The sequence below is a fragment of the Oncorhynchus gorbuscha genome, linkage group LG08, assembly GCF_021184085.1.
Source record: "Oncorhynchus gorbuscha isolate QuinsamMale2020 ecotype Even-year linkage group LG08, OgorEven_v1.0, whole genome shotgun sequence".
Classification (NCBI taxonomy): domain Eukaryota; kingdom Metazoa; phylum Chordata; class Actinopteri; order Salmoniformes; family Salmonidae; genus Oncorhynchus; species Oncorhynchus gorbuscha.
Window position 1 is genome coordinate 70,411,633 of NC_060180.1, and position 24,188 is coordinate 70,435,820.

Consider the following 24,188-nt stretch of genomic DNA (forward strand, 5'->3'; position numbering starts at 1 on the left):
TATATGTCTTCTCAGTGCAGTGGGTTATATGTCTTCTCAGTGCAGTGGCTTATTTGACTTCTCAGTGGGTTGTGTCTTCTCGCAATTTGTTGTTCTGAGTCATGTTTGAAGAACCACCAGGGTCGTGTTGAGTGGGGCACTCTGAAGCAAAACCTGTTAACAAAGTACTTTACTTAATAAAGCCTGTCCTTGAGGTACTATTATTTATATCTTGTTATAATCATGTAAGATTTATAAGACATTATAAAGGCTTAAACAAGGTGTCAGTTCCAGGTGTGTAGGTAAAATGAGAATACTGGAGAATACTGCACACTGTCGAAAAAGAGGGAAAAAAATCCAAAACTGAGGCTTAAGTGCAAAAAAAAAACATGTTTCATTTAAACATCATAGTGCAGAAAGGTTAGTAATTTAGTAATGACCAATATGAGATGACACCCAACCAATTGTGCTATTTTGTGTTTTTTTTCCCCCCGTGTTATTTGTACATAATGTTTCTGCAACCGTATCTTATGGCAAAAAAAGTCGGACTAGACTAAGATTTTTTCTTCAACAAGCAGGACACACATGACATTCTCCGAACACCCAACATCCCAGTTATTTGCAAGAGGAAGAGACGCAGGTACAGAGGACACAGAGCGGGGTGCCTCGTAAGGATCCGCAGAAGGCAACTGGGAAAGCTGTCGTTACCGCAAATATTACTCGCCAATGTGCAATCATTGGACAATAAATTAGACAAGGTACGATCACGTATATCCTACCAATAGGACATCAGAAACTGTAACATCTTATGTTTCACGGAATCGTGGCTGAATGATGACATGGATATTCAGATAGTGGGATATACGCTGCATCGGCAAGATATAACAGCACACTGGTAAGATGAGGGGAGGGGGGTCTGTGCTTATATGTAAACAACAGCTGGAGCACAAAATCTAAGGAAATCTCTAGATCTAAGGAAGTCTCTAGATCTAAGGAAGTCTCTAGTAGAGTGTCTTAAAATACAGACCACACTACTTGCCTAGAGAATTTTCAGCTATACTTTTCGTGGCTGTTTGTTTACCACCACAGGCGGATACTGGCACTAAGACCTCACTCAAATCAAATCAAATCAAATTTTATTTGTCACATACACATGGTTAGCAGATGTTAATGTGAGTGTAGCGAAATGCTTGTGCTTCTAGTTCCGACAATGCAGTGGTAACCAACAAGTAATCTAACTAACAATTCCAAAACTACTGTCTTATACACAGTGTAAGGGGATAAAGAATATGTACATAAGGATATATGAATGAGTGATGGTACAGAGCAGCATACAGTAGATGGTATCGAGTACAGTATATACATATGAGATGAGTATGTAGACAAAGTAAACAAAGTGGCATAGTTAAAGTGGCTAGTGATACATGTATTACATAAGGATGCAGTCGATGATGAATAATGTAGGGTAAGTAACATTATATAAGGTAGCATTGTTTAAAGTGGCTAGTGATATACTCAGTCTGCTGTATAAAGAAATAAGCAAACAGGAAACCGCTCACCCAGTGGCGGCCCCAGAGGCGGCGCTCCTAGTGGCCGTAGATTTTAATGCAGGGAAACTAAATCAGGTCTACCTAATTTCTATCAACATGTTAAATGTGCAACCAGATGGAAATAAATTCTAGATCACCTGTATTCCACACACAGAGACACGTATAAAGCTCTCCCTCACCCTCCATTCGGTAAATCCGAACCACAATTCTATCCCCCTGAGTCCTGCATAGAAGCAAAAATTAAAGCAGGAATCACCAGTGACTCGGTCCATAAAAAGTGGTCAGATGAAGCAGATGCTAAACTACAGGACTATTTTGCTATCAGAAACTGGAACATGTTCCCGGGATTCTTCCGATGACATTGAGGAGTACATCACATCAGTCACTGGCTTTATCAATAAGTGCATCGAGGACGACGTCCCCACAGTGACTGTACGTACATACCCCAACCAGAAGCCATGGATTACAGGCAACATTCGCACTGAGCTAAAGGGTTGCGCGGCCGCAGGACTCTAACCCGGAAGCTTATAAGAAATCATCAAATAGGCAAAGCGTCAATACAGGGCTAAGATTGAATCGTACTACACTGGCTCCGACGCTCGTCAGATGTGGCAGGGCTTGCAAACTATTACAGACTACAAAGGAAAGCACAGCTGCGAGCTGCTCAGTGACACGAGCCTACCAGACGAGCTAAATCACTTCTATGCTCACTTCAAAGCAACTCTGAGGCATGCATGAGAGCATCAGCTGTTCCGGATGACTGTGTGATCACGCTCCCCGTAGCCAACGTGAGTAAGACCTTTAATCAGGTCAACATTCACAAGGTTGCGGGAACAGACGGATTACCAGGACGTGTGCGCCGGGCATGTGCTGACCAACTGGCAGGTGTCTTCACTGACATTTTCAACATGTCCCTGATTGAGTCTATAATACCAACATGTTTCAAGCAGACCATAATAGTCCCTGTGCCCAAGAACACGAAGGCAACCTGCCTAAATGACTACAGATCCGTAGCACTCACGTCCGTAGCCATAAAGTGCTTTGAAAGGCTGGCAATGGCTCACATCAACACCATTATGCCAGAAACCCTAGACCCAATTCAATTTGCATACCGCCCAAACACATCCACAGATGATGCAATCTCTATTGCACTCCACACTGCCCTTTCCCACCTGGACAAAATAAATACCTACGTGAGTGTAGTATCCTTAAAGGCTTAGAGTTATAACTCATGAGACTTTAGAAGTGTAGTATTTAATTGTAACTTAGAATTACATTCTTTGATGCACCTGGCTTAAAACTACCTGAAGCTTTCTTAATCATGGTTATATAGGAAATAGCTACGGATAGTGGAAAGCAAACCTCCGTCTTGGGTCAATACTGCCATCTATTGGTAAACATAAATATACCAGGTTACTACAGTGAGAATGCTATTCATTGACTACAGCTCAGCGTTCAACAACATAGTACCCTCAAAGCTCATCATTAAGCTAAGGATCCTGGGACTAAACACCTCCCTCTGCAACTGCATCCTGATGGGCCGCCCCCAGGTGGTGAGGGTAGGTAGAAACACTTCTGCCATGCTGATCCTCAACACTGGAGCCCCTCAGGGGTGCGTGCTCAGTCCCTTCCTGTAGTCCCTGTTCACTCATGACTGCATGGCCAGACACAACTCCAACACCATCATTAAGTCTAGGACAAAAAGGCTTCTCAGCAGTTTTAACGCACAAGCCATAAGACTCCTGAACAGGTAATCAAATGGCTACCAAGACTATTTGCATTGTGTGACAACCCCCCCTCCAACCCCAACTCTCTACTGTATATATCCTCACTACTGTATATAGCCTCTCTACTGTATATAGCCTCTCTACTGTATATAGCCTCTCTACTGTATATAGCCTCACTACTGTATATAGCCTCTCTACTGTATATAGCCTCTCTACTGTATATAGCCTCACTACTGCATATAGCCTCTCTACTGTATATAGCCTCTCTACTGTATATAGCCTCTCTACAGTATATAGCCTCTCTACTGTATATAGCCTCTCTACTGTATATAGCCTCACTACTGCATATAGCCTCTCTACTGTATATAGCCTCACTACTGTATATAGCCTCTCTACTGTATATAGCCTCTCTACTGTATATAGCCTCTCTACTGTATATAGCCTCACTACTGTATATAGCCTCTACTGTATATATCCTCTCTACTGTATATAGCCTCTCTACTGTATATAGCCCCTCTACTGTATATAGCCCCTCTACTGTATATAGCCCGTCTACTGTATATAGCCTCACTACTGTATATAGCCTCACTACTGTATATAGCCTCTCTACTGTATATAGCCTCTCTACTGTTTATAGCCTCTCTACTGTATATAGCCTATCTACTGTATATAGCCACACTACTGCATATAGCCTCTACTGTATATAGCCTCTCTACTGTATATAGCCTCACTACTGTATATAACCTCTCTACTGTATATAGCCTCTCTACTGTATATAGCCTATCTACTGTATATAGCCTCACTACTGTATATAGCCTCTCTACTGTATATAGCCTCTCTACTGTATATAGCCTCTCTACTGTATATAGCCTCACTACTGTATATAGACTCTCTACTGTATATAGCCTCACTACTGCATATAGCCTCACTACTGCATATAGCCTCTACTGTATATAGCCTCTCTACTGTATATAGCCTCTACTGTATATAGTCTCTCTACTGTATATAGCCTCTCTACTGTATATAGCCTCTCTACTGTATATAGCCTGTCTACTGTATATAGCCTCTCTACTGTATATAGCCTGTCTACTGTATATAGCCTCTCTACAGTATATAGCATCTCTACTGTATATAGCCTCTCTACTGTATATAGCCTCTCTACTGTTTATAGCCTATCTACTGTATATAGCCTATCTACTGTATATAGCCACACTACTGCATATAGCCTCTCTACTGTATATAGCCTCTCTACTGTATATAGCCTCTCTACTGTATATAGCCTCTCTACTGTATATAGCCTCACTACTGCATATAGCCTCTCTACTGTATATAGCCTCTCTACTGTATATAGCCTCTACTGTATATAGCCTCTACTGTTTATAGTCTCTCTACTGTATATAGCCTCTACTGTATATATCCTCTCTACTGTATATAGCCTCACTACTGTATATAGCCTCTCTACTGTTTATAGCCTATCTACTGTATATAGCCTATCTACTGTATATAGCCACACTACTGCATATAGCCTCTCTACTGTATATAGCCTCTCTACTGTATATAGCCTCTCTACTGTATATAGCCTCTCTACTGTATATAGCCTCACTACTGCATATAGCCTCTCTACTGTATATAGCCTCTCTACTGTATATAGCCTCTACTGTATATAGCCTCTACTGTATATAGTCTCTCTACTGTATATAGCCTCTACTGTATATATCCTCTCTACTGTATATAGCCTCACTACTGTATATAGCCTGTCTACTGTATATAGCCTGTCTACTGTATATAGCCTCTCTACTGTATATAGCATCTACTGTATATAGGCTCACTACTGTATATAGCCTGTCTACTGTATATAGCCTCTCTACTGTATATAGCCTCTCTACTGTATATAGCCTGTCTACTGTATATAGCCTCTCTACTGTATATAGCCTCACTACTGTATATAGACTCTCTACTGTATATAGCCTCACTACTGCATATAGCCTCACTACTGCATATAGCCTCTACTGTATATAGCCTCTCTACTGTATATAGCCTCTACTGTATATAGTCTCTCTACTGTATAAAGCCTCTCTACTGTATATAGCCTGTCTACTGTATATAGCCTGTCTACTGTATATAGCCTCTACTGTATATAGCCTCTCTACTGTATATAGCCTCTCTACTGCATATAGCCTCACTACTGTATATAGCCTCTCTACTGTATATAGCCTCTCTACTGTAAATATCCTCTCTACTGTATATAGCCTCACTACTGTATATAGCCTCTCTACTGTATATAGCCTCTCTACTGTATATAGCGTCTACTGTATATAGGCTCACTACTGTATATAGCCTCTCTACTGTATATAGCGTCTACTGTATATAGGCTCACTACTGTATATAGCCTGTCTACTGTATATAGCCTCTCTACTGTATATAGCCTGTCTACTGTATATAGCCTCTCTACTGTATATAGCCTCTCTACTGTATATAGCCTGTCTACTGTATATAGCCTCTCTACTGTATATAGCCTCTCTACTGTATATAGCCTCTCTACTGTTTATAGCCTCTCTACTGTATATAGCCACACTACTGCATATAGCCTCTCTACTGTATATAGCCTCTCTACTGTATATAGCCTCTCTACTGTATATAGCCTCACTACTGTATATAGCCTCTCTACTGTATATAGCCTCTCTACTGTATATAGCCTCTACTGTATATAGTCTCTCTACTGTATATAGCCTCTCTACTGTATATATCCTCTCTACTGTATATAGCCTCACTACTGTATATAGCCTGTCTACTGTATATAGCCTCACTACTGTATATAGCCTCTCTACTGTATATAGCCTCTCTACTGTATATAGCCTCACTACTGTATATAGCCTCTCTACTGTATATAGCCTCTCTATTGTATATATCCTCTCTACTGTATATAGCCTCACTACTGTATATAGCCTGTCTACTGTATATAGCCTGTCTACTGTATATAGCCTCTCTACTGTATATAGCATCTACTGTATATAGGCTCACTACTGTATATAGCCTGTCTACTGTATATAGCCTCTCTACTGTATATAGCCTCTCTACTGTATATAGCCTGTCTACTGTATATAGCCTCTACTGTATATAGCCTGTCTACTGTATATAGCCTCTCTACTGTATATAGCCTCACTACTGTATATAGCCTGTCTACTGTATATAGCCTGTCTACTGTATATAGCCTCTACTGTATATAGCCTCTCTACTGTATATAGCCTCTCTACTGTATATAGCCTCTCTACTGTAAATATCCTCTCTACTGTATATAGCCTCACTACTGTATATAGCCTCTCTACTGTATATAGCCTCTCTACTGTATATAGCGTCTACTGTATATAGGCTCACTACTGTATATAGCCTGTCTACTGTATATAGCCTCTCTACTGTATATAGCCTGTCTACTGTATATAGCCTCTCTACTGTATATAGCCTCTCTACTGTATATAGCCTGTCTACTGTATATAGCCTCTCTACTGTATATAGCCTCTCTACTGTATATAGCCTCTCTACTGTTTATAGCCTCTCTACTGTATATAGCCACACTACTGCATATAGCCTCTCTACTGTATATAGCCTCTCTACTGTATATAGCCTCTCTACTGTATATAGCCTCACTACTGTATATAGCCTCTCTACTGTATATAGCCTCTACTGTATATAGCCTCTACTCTATATAGTCTCTCTACTGTATATAGCCTCTCTACTGTATATATCCTCTCTACTGTATATATCCTCACTACTGTATATAGCCTGTCTACTGTATATAGCCTCACTACTGTATATAGCCTCTCTACTGTATATAGCCTCTCTACTGTATATAGCCTCACTACTGTATATAGCCTCTCTACTGTATATAGCCTCTCTATTGTATATATCCTCTCTACTGTATATAGCCTCACTACTGTATATAGCCTGTCTACTGTATATAGCCTGTCTACTGTATATAGCCTCTCTACTGTATATAGCATCTACTGTATATAGGCTCACTACTGTATATAGCCTGTCTACTGTATATAGCCTCTCTACTGTATATAGCCTCTCTACTGTATATAGCCTGTCTACTGTATATAGCCTCTACTGTATATAGCCTGTCTACTGTATATAGCCTCTCTACTGTATATAGCCTCACTACTGTATATAGCCTGTCTACTGTATATAGCCTGTCTACTGTATATAGCCTGTCTACTGTATATAGCCTCTCTACTGTATATAACCTCACTACTGTATATAGCCTCACTACTGTTATTTTTTACTGCCTTTTTACTGGTGCTTTTATTTCTTTACTTACCTATTGTTCACCTAATACTTTTTTTGCACTGTTGGTTAGAACCTGTAAGTAATCCTTTCACTGTAAGGTCTACTACACCTGTTGTATTCAGCATTTCACTGTAAGGTCTACTACCCCTGTTGTATTCAGCATTTCACTGTAAGGTCTACTACCCCTGTTGTATTCGGTGCACTTGACAAATGAACTTTGATTTGATAATACCTTATACCTGCATTATAATGCATCATACCTGCAGGCTTAAACAATTTGTTCCCTGTCTTTAACAACACCAAATGACATGTTCTCCACTCCCGTAGGAATAAACCCGACAGGTGAATGACGTGGACTCAGTGCTCTCCACTCCCGTAGGAATAAACCCGACAGGTGAATGACGTGGACTCAGTGCTCTCCACTCCCCTAGGAATAAACCCGACAGGTGAATGACGTGGACTCAGTGCTCTCCACTCCACTAGGAATAAACCCGACAGGTGAATGACGTGGACTCAGTGTTCTCCACTCCCCTAGGAATAAACCCGACAGGTGAATGACGTGGACTCAGTGCTCTCCACTCCCCTAGGAATAAACCCGACAGGTGAATGACGTGGACTCAGTGCTCTCCACTCCACTAGGAATAAACTCGACAGGTGAATGACGTGGACTCAGTGTACTCCACTCCACTAGGAATAAATCTGACAGGCGAATGACGTGGACTCAGTGCTCTCCACTCCACTAGGAATAAATCCTACAGGCGAATGACGTGGACTCAGCACCTCTCCAAACCAGGTGTTCTACTCAGCTAGCCAGCACCTCTCCTAACCAGGTGTTCTACTCTGCTAGCCAGCACATCTCCTAACCAGGTGTTCTACTCTGCTAGCCAGCACCTCTCCTAACCAGGTGTTCTACTCCACTAGCCAGCACCTCTCTTAACCAGGTGTTCTACTCTGCTAGCCAGCAGCTCTCCTAACCAGGTGTTCTACTCCACTAGCCAGCATCTCTCCTACTCTGCTAGCCAGCACCTTTCCTAACCAGGTGTTCTACTCTGCTAGCCAGCAGCTCTCCTAACCAGGTGTTCTACTCTGCTAGCCAGCAGCTCTCCTAACCAGGTGTTCTACTCTGCTAGCCAGCACCTCACCTAAACAGGTGTTCTACTCCACTAGCCAGCATCTCTCCTAACCAGGTGTTCTACTCTGCTAGCCAGTAAGGTGTGCATTTTCAGTTCTGCCCATAAATGTTGTGATGACCACTCGCTTCCGGTTGGAGCGAGTGGTCGCACCTGCACGTCGCTCCAACGGGTAGTATAACTTTTTCATTATATTTCATTATATCACAACGGTTTGATTTGTCTTATCTTAGCAATTTCTTCTCAGCTAGCTACATAGCCGTCTTTGTATCAAAGATAATTGCGTAATTATCGTATTTCGCCGTCCTAACGTAGTCTTCACTAGCCAGCTAGCTAACGTCCACTGATTAGCTGCACTGAGAAACTTTTACACTCAACTGAACGACTTGATTAGTTTAGTGTTAGCTACCTACATAGCTGTCTTTGCTGTCTTCGTATCATCGTATCATCGTATCCAAGATAATTGTGTTGTTTAGGTTTAGAGTGTGTAGTCTTAGAGTGATTATCTTAATTTACCGAGGTTAGCTAGCCAGCTGTTTGTCGTCCTTAACGTAGGTGACTCTGCTAGCTAGCCAACAGCTAGCCAACGCTAGCCAACGTCTTCTGTATAGAACTCAACTACCCGGTCGCATTCACAGGTTGTATCACATTTTCACTTCATTTCATTACAGTACAACGGTTTGATTTGTTTGATCGTAGCTAGCTACTTAGCTAGCTACATAGCCGTCTTTGTATCAAAGATAATTGTGTAGTCTAGAGCGATTTTCTAGGTTCGCTAGCCATCTATTGTCGTTCTTTTAACGCAACGTAACGTAAACAACACTGCTAGCTAGCCTGCTAGCCCCCGAATAGCAACACTGCAGAAACTATTACACTCAACGGAATGACTTGATTAGTGTAGTGTCAACAACGCACCCACTGCCAGCTGGCCTACTTCAGCAGTACTGTATCATTTTAATCATTTTAGTCAATAAGATTCTTGCTACGTAGCTTAACTTTCTGAACATTCGAGACGTGTAGTCCACTTGTCATTCCAATCTCCTTTGCATTAGCGTAGCCTCTTCTGTAGCCTGTCAACTATGTGTCTGTTTATCCCTGTTCTCTCCTCTCTGCACAGACCATACAAACCTCCTCACCGCGTGGCCGCGGCCACCCTACTCTGGTGGTCCCAGCGCGCACGACCCACGTGGAGTTCCAGGTCTCCGGTAGCCTCTGGAACTGCCAATCTGCGGTCAACAAGGCAGAGTTCATCTCAGCCTATGCCTCCCTCCAGTCCCTCGACTTCTTGGCACTGACGGAAACATGGATCACCACAGACAACACTGCTACTCCTACTGCTCTCTCTTCGTCCGCCCACGTGTTCTCGCACACCCCGAGAGCATCTGGTCAGCGGGGTGGTGGCACCGGGATCCTCATCTCTCCCAAGTGGTCATTCTCTCTTTCTCCCCTTACCCATCTGTCTATCGCCTCCTTTGAATTCCATGCTGTCACAGTTACTAGCCCTTTCAAGCTTAACATCCTTATCATTTATCGCCCTCCAGGTTCCCTCGGAGAGTTCATCAATGAGCTTGATGCCTTGATAAGCTCCTTTCCTGAGGACGGCTCACCTCTCACAGTTCTGGGCGACTTTAACCTCCCCACGTCTACCTTTGACTCTTTCCTCTCTGCCTCCTTCTTTCCACTCCTCTCCTCTTTTGACCTCACCCTCTCACCTTCCCCCCTACTCACAAGGCAGGCAATACGCTCGACCTCATCTTTACTAGATGCTGTTCTTCCACTAACCTCACTGCAACTCCCCTCCAAGTCTCCGACCACTGCCTTGTATCCTTTTCCCTCTCGCTCTCATCCAACACCTCCCACACTGCCCCTACTCGGATGGTATCGCGCCGTCCCAACCTTCGCTCTCTCTCCCCCGCTAATCCTATCATCTCTTCCCTCCGCTCAAACCTTCTCCCACCTATCTCCTGATTCTGCCTCCTCAACCCTCCTCTCCTCCCTCTCTGCATCCCTTGACTCTCTATGTCCCCTATCCTCCAGGCCGGCTCGGTCCTCCCTCCCGCTCCGTGGCTCGATGACTCATTGCGAGCTCACAGAACAGGGCTCCGGGCAGCCGAGCGGAAATGGAGGAAAACCCGCCTCCCTGCGGACCTGGCATCCTTTCACTCCCTCCTCTCTACATTTTCCTCCTCTGTCTCTGCTGCTAAAGCCACTTTCTACCACGCTAAATTCCAAGCATCTGCCTCTAACCCTAGGAAGCTCTTTGCCACCTTCTCCTCCCTCCTGAATCCTCCGCCCCCTCCCCCCTCCTCCCTCTCTGCAGATGACTAACCATTTTGAAAAGAAGGTCGACGACATCCGATCCTCGTTTGCTAAGTCAAACGACACCGCTGGTTCTGCTCACACTGCCCTACCCTGTGCTCTGACCTCTTTCTCCCCTCTCTCTCCAGATGAAATCTCGCGTCTTGTGACGGCCGGCCGCCAACAACCTGCCCGCTTGACCCTATCCCCTCCTCTCTTCTCCAGACCATTTCCGTTCTCCCTTACCTCACCTCGCTCATCAACTCATCCCTGACCGTTGGCTACGTCCCTTCCGTCTTCAAGAGAGCGAGAGTTGCACCCCTTCTGAAAAAACCTACACTCGATCCCTCCGATGTCAACAATTACAGACCAGTATCCCTTCTTTCTTTTCTCTCCAAAACTCTTGAACGTGCCGTCCTTGGCCAGCTCTCCCGCTATCTCTCTCTGAATGACCTTCTTGATCCAAATCAGTCAGGTTTCAAGACTAGTCATTCAACTGAGACTGCTCTCCTCTGTATCACGGAGGCGCTCCGCACTGCTAAAGCTAACTCTCTCTCCTCTGCTCTCATCCTTCTAGATCTATCGGCTGCCTTCGATACTGTGAACCATCAGATCCTCCTCTCCACCCTCTCCGAGTTGGGCATCTCCGGCGCGGCCCACGCTTGGATTGCGTCCTACCTGACAGGTCGCTCCTACCAGGTGGCGTGGCGAGAATCTGTCTCCTCACCACGCGCTCTCACCACTGGTGTCCCCCAGGGCTCTGTTCTTGGCCCTCTCCTATTCTCGCTATACACCAAGTCACTTGGCTCTGTCATAACCTCACATGGTCTCTCTTATCATTGCTATGCAGACGACACACAATTAATCTTCTCCTTTCCCCCTTCTGATGACCAGGTGGCGAATCGCATCTCTGCATGTCTGGCAGACATATCAGTGTGGATGACGGATCACCACCTCAAGCTGAACCTCGGCAAGACGGAGCTGCTCTTCCTCCCGGGGAAGGACTGCCCGTTCCATGATCTCGCCATCACGGTCGACAACTCCATTGTGTCCTCCTCCCAGAGCGCCAAGAACCTTGGCGTGATCCTGGACAACACCCTGTCGTTCTCAACTAACATCAAGGCGGTGGCCCGTTCCTGTAGGTTCATGCTCTACAACATCCGCAGAGTACGACCCTGCCTCACACAGGAAGCGGCGCAGGTCCTAATCCAGGCACTTGTCATCTCCCGTCTGGATTACTGCAACTCAGCTGTTGGCTGGGCTCCCTGCCTGTGCCATTAAACCCTTCAACTCATCCAGAACGCCGCAGCCCGTCTGGTGTTCAACCTTCCCAAGTTCTCTCACGTCACCCCGCTCCTCCGTTCTCTCCACTGGCTTCCAGTTGAAGCTCGCATCCGCTACAAGACCATGGTGCTTGCCTACGGAGCTGTGAGGGGAACGGCACCTCAGTACCTCCAGGCTCTGATCAGGCCCTACACCCAAACAAGGGCACTGCGTTCATCCACCTCTGGCCTGCTCGCCTCCCTACCACTGAGGAAGTACAGCTCCCGCTCAGCCCAGTCAAAACTGTTCGCTGCCCTGGCCCCCCAATGGTGGAACAAACTCCCTCACGACGCCAGGACAGCGGAGTCAATCACCACCTTCCGGAGACACCTGAAACCCCACCTCTTTAAGGAATACCTAGGATAGGTTAAGTAATCCCTCTCACCCCACCCCCCTAAGTTTTAGATGCACTATTGTTAAGTGACTGTCCCACTGGATGTCATAAGGTGAATGCACCAATTTGTAAGTCGCTCTGGATAAGAGCGTCTGCTAAATGACTTAAATGTAAATGTCTTAAATGTACTTTGTTGCCCTTAAGCCATTTTGCCACAACTTTGGAAGTATGCTTGGGGTCAATGTCCATTTGGAAGACCCATTTGCAACCAAGCTTTAACTTTCTGACTGATGTCTTGAGATGTTGCTTCAATATATCCACATCAATTTCCTCCCTCGTAATGCCATCTATTTTGTGAAGTGTACCAGTCCCTCTTGCAGCAAAGCATCCCCACAGCATGATGCTGCCACCCCCGTGCTTCACGGTTGGGATGGTGTTCTTTGGCTAGCAAGCCTCACCCTTTTTTCCTCCAAACATAACGATGGTCATTATGGCCAAACAGTTACATTTTTGTTTCATCAGACCAGAGGATATTTCTCCAAAAAGTATGATCTTTGTCCCTATGTGCAAACCGTAGTCTGGCTTTTTTATGACGGTTTTGGAGCAGTGGCTTCTTCTTTGCTGAGTGACCTTTCAGGTTATGTAGATATATGACTTGTTTTACTGTGTATATAGATACTTTTGTACCTGTTTCCTCCAGCATCTTCACAAGGTCCTTTACTGTTGTTCCGGGTTTGATTTGCACTTTTCGCACCAAAGTACATTCAACTCTAGGAGACAGAACGCATCTCCTTCATAAGCAGTATGACGGCAGCGTGGTCCCATGGGGTTTATACCTTTGTACTATTGTTTGTACAGATGAACGTGGTACATTTGGGCGTTTGGAAATTGCTCCCAAGGATGAAACAGACGTGGAGGTCTACAATTTGTTTTCTGAGGTCTTGGCTGATTTCTTTTGATTTTCCCATGATGTCAAGCAAGGAAGCACTGAGTTTGAAAGTAGGCCTTGAAATACATCCAATACAAACCTCCAATTGACTCAAATTATGTCAATTAGCCTATCAGAAGATTCTAAAGCCATGACATCATTTTCTGGAATTTTCCAAGCTGTTTAAAGGCACAGTCAACTTAGTGTATGTAAGCTTCTGACCTACTGGAATTGTGATACAGTGAATTATAAGTTAAATATATTGTTGGAAAAACTACTTGTGTCATGCACAAAGTCCTAACCGACTTGCCAAACCTATAGTTTGTTAACAATAATTTTTGTGGAGTGGTTAAAAAAACTAGTTTTAATGACTCCAACCTAAGTGCATGTAAACCTCCGACTTCAACTGTAGATGAAGTACTGTATATGGTTTTCCACAGCTGTGCCAATTTCATTATGTAAATGGTGAACAAACAGGCCCTAAAATGGAGCCTTGTGGAACTCCTGTTGCGATGTCCGAGAAACTGGACATTTAACATTCCACATATATACACAGAGTTAATCAGAGTTGATTAAACAATTAATGGATGGACACCCTCTCATGAGGAAAATAATCAATGACTAATCAAATAAATATGAAAGGAATTTCATTGACTTTTTATCAGCATCTAATTGCATGGAGTTTGCCATGACTCGGAAGATGAGACCCTCTCAGCACCTGTTTTTCCTTAATGCTTTATATCTTCATTGCTTTGTTTGTTGCTAGGAAACAACAAATTAAATCGGGTTGTGAGGAATAACAGTGGCAGGTCAATTCAGAAGTGGAAATGAGTTTTGCTCCTACAATCCAATCTAAGCCGAGGAGAAGCATTTGAATATTTTCTAATGATGTGGTTGTGAGCTTTTGAATATGACGTTCTCTCCTCGATGCTACCTTCAAGTCTCCCATTGCATTCCAATAAGACAGTGGCAACACCAGGGGAGGCATCAAAAAATACATTATGAAAAGGACTGTATACACACTAATAACTTCCTCCTCATGCCCTGGTGCAAACCCACGCCTGACTGTGCATTCATCCAAGGTAATTGTACAGAGGTTTCGAAAATTCACACTCCTTTCATACGCACTTATCAAAACTATATGAAAACATTACCCATGATGCCAAACCAATATCAATGAAAACAGATTCCCCTTGGTGCTCAGCTCAAACACAGGACAGGCATGGCCAATATGGCCAATAAATGTCAAATATACTGTGTCCGTAAAATGTATAAGCGGGAAATAGAAGCCTAACTGTTGTTGTTCCATAGTTTACTCCAATAACGGGAAAATAATAAAGGAAAATATGTTTAAAAATATATATGTCATATACAGTACCAGTCAAAAGTTTGGACACACCTATTCATTCAAGGTTTTTAAAAATTATTTTTACTATTTTGCACATAGAATAATAGTGAAGACATCAAAACTATGAAACAACACATGTAGTAATCAAAATAGTGTGAAACAAATCAAAATATATTTTAGATTCCTCAAAGTAGCCACCCTTTGCCTTGATGACTGCTTTGCACACTTGGCATTCTCTCAACCAGCTTAACCTGGAATGCTTGGTACCAACAGTCTTGAAGGAGTTCCCACATATGCTGAGAACATGTTGACAAATTTCCCTTCACTCTGCGGTCCAACTCATTCCAAACCATCTAAACTGGGTTGAGGTCGGATGATTGTGGAGGCCAGGTCATCTGATGAAGCACTTCATCACTCTCCTTATTGGTAAAATAGCCTTTACACAGCCTGGAGGTGTGTTGGGTCATTGTCCTGTTGAAAAACAAATGTTGGTCCCACTAAACCAGATGGGATGGCGTATCGCTGCAGAATGCTGTGGTAGCCATACTGGTTAAGTGTGCCTTGAATTCAAAAAAAAATCACTGACAGTGTCACCAGCGAAGCACCCCCACACCATCACACCTCCTCCCCCATGTTTCATGGTGGGAAGCCACACAAGCGGAGATCATCCGTTCGCCTACTCCGCATCTCACAAAGGCGGTTGGAACCAAAAATCTCAAAATTGGACTCATCAGACCAAAGGGACAGATTTCCACCGGACTAATGTCCATTGCTCATGTTTCTTGGCCCAAGCAAGTCTCTTATTTTTATTGGTGTCCTTTAGTAGTGGTTTCTCTGCAGCAATTCAACCATGTGTCTGTTACTTGAACTCTGTGAAGCAATTTCTGAGGCTGGTAACTCTAATGAACTTATCTTCTGCAGCAGAGGTAACTCTGGGTCATCCTTTTTTGTGGTGGTCCTCATGAGAGCCAGTTTCATCATAGCGCTTGATGTTTTTTGCGACTGCTATTGAAGAAACTTTCAAAGTTCCTGAAATGTTCTGTATTGACTGACCTTCACATCTTAAAGTAATGATGAACTGTTGTTTCTCTTTGCTTATTTGAGCTGTTCTTGCCATAATATGGACTTGGTCTTATACCAAATAGAGCTGTCTTCTGTATACCACTCCTACCTTGTCACAATACAATTGATTGGCTCAAACGCATTAAGAAGGAAAGAAATTCCACAAATGAACTTTTATCAAGGCACACCTGTTAATTGAAATTCATTCCAGGTGACTACCTCATGAAGTTGGTTGAGAGAATTCCAAGAGTGTGCAAAGCTGTCAAGGCAAAGGGTGGCTACTTTGAAGAATCTCAAATATCAAATATATTTTGATTTGTTTAACACTTTTTTGGTTACTACATGATTCCATGTGTTATTTCATAGTTTTGATGTCTTCACTATTATTCTACAATGTAGAAAATATTACAAATAAAGAAAAACCCTGGAATGAGTAGAGTCCAAACTTTTGACTGATACTGTATAAGTATTTTTAAATAGATGGAAATGATGTAGACAATTACATTGATGGAATCCAATCTATCTGCAATGTTAAAGCTGATCTACCCCTTAATTAAAAAAATATATATATTAAAAAAATTGATTGAAATCAGAGTGGAGGAGAAAGATGCCACTTGTTGCTGGGCAGGGAAACAGAAAACCTTGGAGTCTGTTGCTGGGCAGGGAAACAGCAAACCTACTTGTTAAGCCGTTGAGTGCCACTCTGCTAGGATGGTAGAAGCCTCTCCGGCATTGGCACTTGTAGTTGTCTAGCACGAATCCATGTCCGACAATGGGATTGCACTAGGGATAGATGAGAGAGAGAGAGAAAGAAAGATAGTGTTTATCTAAAAGGCATGTAAACAGGATAGAGGGAATAATGGAGGGAAGGTGACAGCCTTCTATTTGTGTTTCTTGAAACTCACAAAAAAACATGCTATGTGTTTTTCTAAAACGAAGTGAAATACCCTGTGGCGCTGTAATGTGAAATTCTTTCAAATAACTGAAATATTTGGGTTGGTTATGTAAGGTCTGAACATGTCTCTAAGACAGAACAGTCTTTTCTTCTCCTATTCTGCCCTGTGCTCTTTGGAAAGGCACTCTCACTTCCTATTCAGATCTCTACTCAACTGACAGGCCATTAGTAACAGCCCTGGAATTCAGTTATTCAAACACAAAACTTGATTGCACATTTACCTTTCTCATCTATACGTTGACGTTGTGTTGTCATCATGAAAGACAAACACTACAGATAATCTCAACATTAATATGTCAACACAGACTATCAGGTTAAACTTAAAAGTAGACTCAGTGATATGACGTAGATGCAGAAAGTAAATAGCATAGTGGGTCAATTTCCACAACAGCGAAGAGCGGTGAAGGGCGAGGCTCAACTTTTCCTCTATTTTGATCCTGCCGTTACCACGCAGTACACCGCATGAAGCGAATCCCTGCACATGTACAGATACTGTGTGTGACATTGTGAAAGTGTTGCATCTCGCTCATCTCAATATCTCCGGTGCTGCTTGTGGCAACGTCATTTTGCTGAGTCTAACTTTAAAGCATCCTGACAAAATATCTCTGCAACACTGTCACATGACACACTGCATCTGACATAGAATTCCATTCAGTTTAATCCACTTTCCCTAAAGAGATCTGTCAGATTTTAAAACATTATCGCTGCAACTCCCCAACGGGCAAAGGTCAAGTCATGAGTCCTCCAAAATTTGACCCGCCAAACAGCGCTTCTTAACAAACGCCCGCTTAACCCAGAAGCCAGCCACATCAATGTTATCGGAGTAAACACTGTTCACCTGATGACCAAGGTCAGCCTGCAGGTACCCGGCCTGCCACAAGGTGTCGCTAGAGTGAGATGAGCAAAGTAAAGTCCCTCCCGGACAAACCCTCCTCTTACCCGGACGACGCTGGGCCAATTGTGTGCAATGCTATGGGATTCCCGAACACGGCCGGTTGCGATACAGCCCGGGATTGAACCCTTAGACCGCTACGCTACTCAGGAGGCCCTGGCAGGATGGTTCTATGAGAAAACAGTTAAAGCCAGACGGCACCTTATTCCACTCACTATGAGAAAACAATGGCCATGCTATATCCCTATTGGCGAAATAATATTTTTGAGTAAAATAAAGTTTTATATGGAGTCGGGCATTCAAGGAGTTGGTCTGATTGTCAGATGTGATGTCATCAGCCTCCTCATTGCTTGAGGGACAATAAATGTGCAAATAGAGAACAAAAGAGGAGGATGTGATGTCATGAAGATGCCTGGGATACCTATTGAGATGTGCCTTTTGTTAAGTACATCAGGTGTTCAATGAGGTGAAAAAGGGGTGCCACTTTAAATAAGTATTTTCTTCTAACTAGCGGATCTCGAGCAAACGCCCCAATAACAACCATGAGAACAGCATCAGGGGAAATTACACACTTTTGCCAAGTTGCAAGAATCTAATTAATATCTAAATTAAGAATTAAGACCTTGTTTGCAGAAATTAAATTCACTGCATAACTTCAGCTTGGAGACAGAGTGATGGCTGGCTACAAGCACATGGACCATCTGGATCAACTGGGAGAAAACACTTCCTTAAACATGAACCATCTGGATCGACTGGGAGAAAACACTTCCTTAAACATGAACCATCTGGATCGACTGGTAGAAGACACTTCCTTAAACATGAACCATCTGGATCGACTGGGAGAAGACACTTCCTTAAACATGAACCATCTGGATCGACTGGGAGAAGACACTACCTTAAACATGAACCATCTGGATCGACTGGGAGAAGACACTTCCTTAAACATGAACCATCTGGATCGACTGGGGTAAAACACTTCCTTAATGTGCAGTTTGGAGCTCTGTCCCCAATAGATTTGCAGTGAATTTGACATGAATGCTCATGAATAGTGGATTATACTGTGCGAATGCATTATGTAGGCTTTGAGACATTGGTGATTTGGAGGGACCGGGGTATGGCTTGAAGGAAAGGAAAATAAAACCTATACTGTACATGTTACTTTGAATTTAGATCCATTGTTTTTGAGCCTAGAGAAATCCCCTTCAGCCCTAGGCTTTTTCTGCTGGTGAAAACAAACAGATAAAACATTAGGCTCTACTGTGTTTCGGGGAAAATATAATGAATGTTTAATCACCAATGTTTTGAGAAAGCAGTCTGAGATATCCTGACAACTTGATCATCACTTTGTTTCTTACATTCTCTGAGAAATATATTTATTGGGATAACAGTTCACACCTGTATTTGCGGCATATTGGTGTCAGAAAATAAGGAACAGTTGATTTGAAAAGGGCACGGATTTGTATTGAAACCTAAGGGAAACTAGTTCAGGGCCAAGCTGCTACCCCTTTTTAGAGCAGGTGGCAGAACTTGTCTCCCAAGAGGTTCCGAGTGTCATACTCCACAAAATTCCAACATCTGCAGAGAGGACGGCATGTTGATATCCTCTACCGCCCAGCAGGGAAGTGTGGGTAAATAAACCCACCAGCTTTATTATGGACTTATTTTGTTCTTATGACTCCAGGCTGGAGTTAAATGGTGCCAGCCTTACATTAGCTCTGAAGGGGAAAGGCATTAAGATAACACCAAGGAACATCAAGCGCAAGGAGGATGGAAAATGATGGTTATTGTGGGATTATCGAAGTCTATGGAAGAATAGTTGCATTTATATCAACCTGAAAGAACGGTTTGTGTTTTGATATGGGCTCAGTGACGTGAGGTATTTTTTTTTCAGGGTGCATCTAGACAACACGTGAATCTCTCTTGCCATCTGCAATGTGTTCAAATGATTGATGTGGGACCTGGTTGTATCGTGTGTGTCATACATGGGACTTTAAAAGTGTGCCTCCAGGCTCTAAACAGGGAATAATTTAACCTAGCACATCTGGTGCAGGGAACCGCCTAGGAACATTTTCACGTGCCTATCCATGCATAAACAATCAGGGACGTCTTTCATACACTCAGCTCGAGGCTGGTGTTAAATTGTGCCAGGGTCTACACTCTGCTCCAGGCTGGTGTTAAATGGTGCCAGGGTCTACACTCTGCTCGAGGCTGTAGTTAAATTGTGCCAGGGTCTACACTCTGCTCCAGGCTGGAGTTAAATGGTGCCAGGGTCTACACCCTGCTCCAGGCTGGAATTAAATGGTGCCAGGGTCTACACCCTGCTCCAAGCTGGAGTTAAATGGTGCCAGGGTCTACAGTCGACTCCAGTCTTGAGTTAAATTGTGCCAGGGTTTACACTCTTCTCGAGGCTGGAGTTAAATGGTGCCAGGGTCTACACTCTCCTCGAGGCTGGAGTTAAATGGTGCCAGGGTCTACACTCTCCTTGAGGCTGGAGTTAAATGGTGCCAGGGTCTACACTCTGCTCTAGGCTGGAGTTAAATGGTGCCAGGTCTACACTCTGCTCCAGGCTGGAGTTAAATTGTGCCAGGGCCTGCCGTTTTTTCTTCTGTAATTATAAAAACGTGAGAAATAGCCTTTTGATATGCCACAGTTTGATATATCCCCTTCGTCTTTTTAAAGACCCAAAGGGAGAGAGTAATAATACGTGATTGTGCCCAAGCTATTTTGGGAACATGTTTGCAGACGCTATTGTGAAACAGACAAGAAAAGCTCAACCCGTGAAATCTTAATTCAACCATGATAATACGGCAAGGGTGAAAAGAAAAGGGAACATTAATCTCAAAATGGTTGAAATCAGACTAGGATCTTACAATGTTATTGCACATCATCATGTACATTGCTTTATTTATACATCTATACGTGCGCAATTCATAATGTAGCTTACAGTGATTCTAGTGTAGTCTGTCATTTCTAGCTTGGTGTTTATTGTGTACATATTGTATGTGGATTGTCTATATTCTGTGTCTTTATAGTTTGTCCATATATTCTGTTCATTGTCTGTGTATTCTGTTTATTGTCAGTGTATTCTGTTTATATTCTGTGCATTCTGTTTATTGTCAGTGTATTCTGTTTATATTCTGTGTATTCTGTTTATTGTCTGTATATTCTGTTTATTGTCTGTGTATTCTGTTTATTGTCTGTATATTCTGTTTATTGTCTGTTTATTGTCTGTGTATTCTGTATATTGTCTGTGTATTCTGTTTATTGTCTGTGTATTCTGTATATTGTCTGTGTATTCTGTTAATTGTCTGTGTATTCTGTTTATTGTCTGTGTATTCTGTTTATTGTCTGTATATTCTGTTTATTGTCTGTATATTCTGTTTATTGTCTGTATATTCTGTTTATTGTCTGTGTATTCTGTTTATTGTCTGTATATTCTGTTTATTGTCTGTATATTCTGTTTATTGTCTGTGTATTCTGTTTATTGTCTGTATATTCTGTTTATTGTCTGTATATTCTGTTTATTGTCTGTGTATTCTGTTTATTGTCTGTATATTCTGTTTATTGTCTGTATATTCTGTTTATTGTCTGTATATTCTGTGTATTCTGTTTATTGTCTGTATATTCTGTGTATTGTCTGTATATTCTGTTAATTGTCTGTATATTCTGTTTATTGTGGCAGCACCATTTCAATGAGTCAAATTCCTGCATATGCAAATGAATTTGGTGAATAAAGGGGATTCTGCCTGTATCCCTGTGGTGTTCTGCCGACTGCCAACAAAATGCTCTAATCAGATAGTATGCAAATTAGAGGGGATGCCCGTTTGCGTGATGCAATTTGGAATGCATTTGGTACAGCCCTTATCATGACCCCAAGGTGAACCCAACATGGTTACAGCGCAAGGTTTTGTCTAGATCCCAGTTTGTTCCAGGGACCTCCCCGAGAATAATTTTATGGCTTTCTTTGGCCGTTGTGTCGTGGTCCCCTGGAAGTTTTGTCTAGTTCCCAGTTTGTCGTTTTAGGACATGCTTTGGACGTATCATGGTCCCCTGGAGGTTTTGTCTAGTTCCTGGTTTGTCCCAGGGACGTTTTTAGGACGTTCTTGGGATGTTGTGACATGGTCCCCTGAAGGTTCTTGGGACATGGTGTCATGCCTCCCTGGAGGTTTTTGTCATGTGATGGTCCCAGGTGTCCCAAAACATTATAATTAAAGTAAAGAAATGGTAGGGGGGTTTAAGGTAGGTGATACGCTGTTCAGCTAAAATAGTGTCAAAATTGTCATCAATGACAATGTTTGTACCAAATGCATTCCAAATTGCATCACGCAAAAGGGCATCCCGTCTAATTTGCATACTGACTTTTCAATATGACCCCACCTGGGATTGGAAGTCACAACCTCTGGAATTAGCATATGCTGATCTTGCTGTAGAAGTTCAGAATTCCCCTACACATTCATTACCTATAATACATCTCTGCACTCAGCAAAACATCTGCACTGCCATTTATCAGGTCATCTGACTTTTCTCTCATTGATTTAATTTACTTGTTTCAGCTATTTGAGTTTGAGTTTTCAGTATAGTTATATAATGTTGATGGGGCGTAATATTCTGATTTAATGTTACTCCTGAATAACTATGATAAATATACTTTGTTTTCCTCTTCATTGTATTTTTCAACAGAGCTGAGATTTACTTAGAAGTGAAAAGTGTAGGAAAAGGCCTACAGGTGAAATCAGTCATTGCAGACACGGTGGTGTAGCAGGAATATTGGAATTCCAGGAACCAGGAGATTGTGCGTTTAAATCCAAGGTGAGGACATGTTATATAATAATGACTGTATGAATAAACATACACATTGTAATAAAAACCTATAGGAGACCATGTCAATGTGTGTCAAATATCTAAGTTTAAAACACTATGTCCTTAGCATTGCCAAAATACAAAAGAGCTGTGACTGGATCAGTGGTTCACCAATCAGGGCCTTGATAGACAATGACACAACGTCCCAAGAACATTCAGGGGACCTTCAGTGTCCGAAAGGTCTGGCCACAAGACTTGTCTGAAGTTGGTACAGCCTTTTCTGTCAACTTCTATCTGTACAATCCAAATGGTTTGGGCTACATACTAATATCGTCCCTCTGTGTACACCTGAGACTCTCTCGATTGTGTTCTCCATTTTTCTACGACACCCACAAGCCTCACAAGCCTCTTCTGAAGGTCCCCGATACCAGTTTAAAAAATGAATGGAAGTATATATGGAAATAGTTAACGAAATGTGACTTAGGTCCATTCAAAAGGCTTGGAACGGATCTGACTGAATGTTTGGGTATTGATGTGGATCCACACAAACAGATGAGATAATGAGAAGTGCCTCTCCAATCTCATAAAGTTCATAGACTGATGATCTGCCATAGTGTGAATCAATCTGAATGATCATACAGGATCTCTGATTAAATTATGTCATCTTAAGTCTAGAGACTGTATTGCATGTGTTAACTTCATGCAGGAGAGAGGAGAGAGGCAGACATGATTATATTGTAAATAATTTCAGTTTGACCTTTCATGCCAACCTTTTAATTAAAAAAAATTGTTCTCCCCAATTTCCATCTGGTCTCCTCGCTATAACTCACCAACGTGCTTGGGTCAAAGGTCGAGTCATGCAGCCTCCGGTAAAATGACCCGCCAAACCGTGCTTCTTAACACCCGCCCACTTCATCTGGAAGCCAGCGGCACCAATGTGTCGGAGGAAACAATGTTCACCTGACAACTAAGGTCAGCTTGCAGGAGCCTGGCCCACCACAAGGAGTCGCTAGAGCACGATGAGCCAAGTAAAGCCCCCCAGGCCAAACCCTCCCCTAATCCGTACAACGCTGGGCCAATAGCGCCCCGCCCTATGGGACCGATTGGGATACAACCCGGGATCAAACCCTGGTCTGTAGTGATGTTTCTAGCACTGCGATCCAGTGTCTTAGACCGTTGTGCCACCCGGGAGGCCATTTAAACAGTTTTTAACTGTGTTTGTCGCTGGTTATTATTACAGCATAGTAACTGTATTATAAATTGAAAACATGACATTGAGTCTCAAACCATACAGTATGTAGAGCTGCTATAGTAACAGAGGGGAAGTGAACAAAATACTAGTCATGCAGTAGAAAGGCAAAAGAGTACAGATATATTATTATAGATTATAGATATTTCCACATTAACAGTGACACTGGTATTCAGAGCAGTATGACTAGCCATGGCCCAAAGACTGACTGGACTGTACCAGAGTAAGTTCCACACTGCAAGGCCCCCATTAGCCTTGTACATTTTCTTGTTTGTAAAAATACAAAAATCCTGATCCCCGTAACACAATGTGTCCCCACCAATGTC

The 24,188-nt window shown here is 42.8% G+C and overlaps 1 protein-coding gene across 1 annotated transcript in view; it reads right to left on the minus strand.

Moving 5' to 3' along the window:
* LOC124042141 (probable G-protein coupled receptor 158) overlaps positions 1 to 24,188 on the minus strand; it is a 118,602-nt gene that overhangs the window by 53,921 nt on the left and 40,493 nt on the right. The window contains exon 3 of the mRNA XM_046360515.1: positions 16,647 to 16,749. Within this exon, the coding sequence (XP_046216471.1) occupies positions 16,647 to 16,749 (103 nt within the window). The remainder of the gene's footprint in view (positions 1 to 16,646; positions 16,750 to 24,188) is intronic.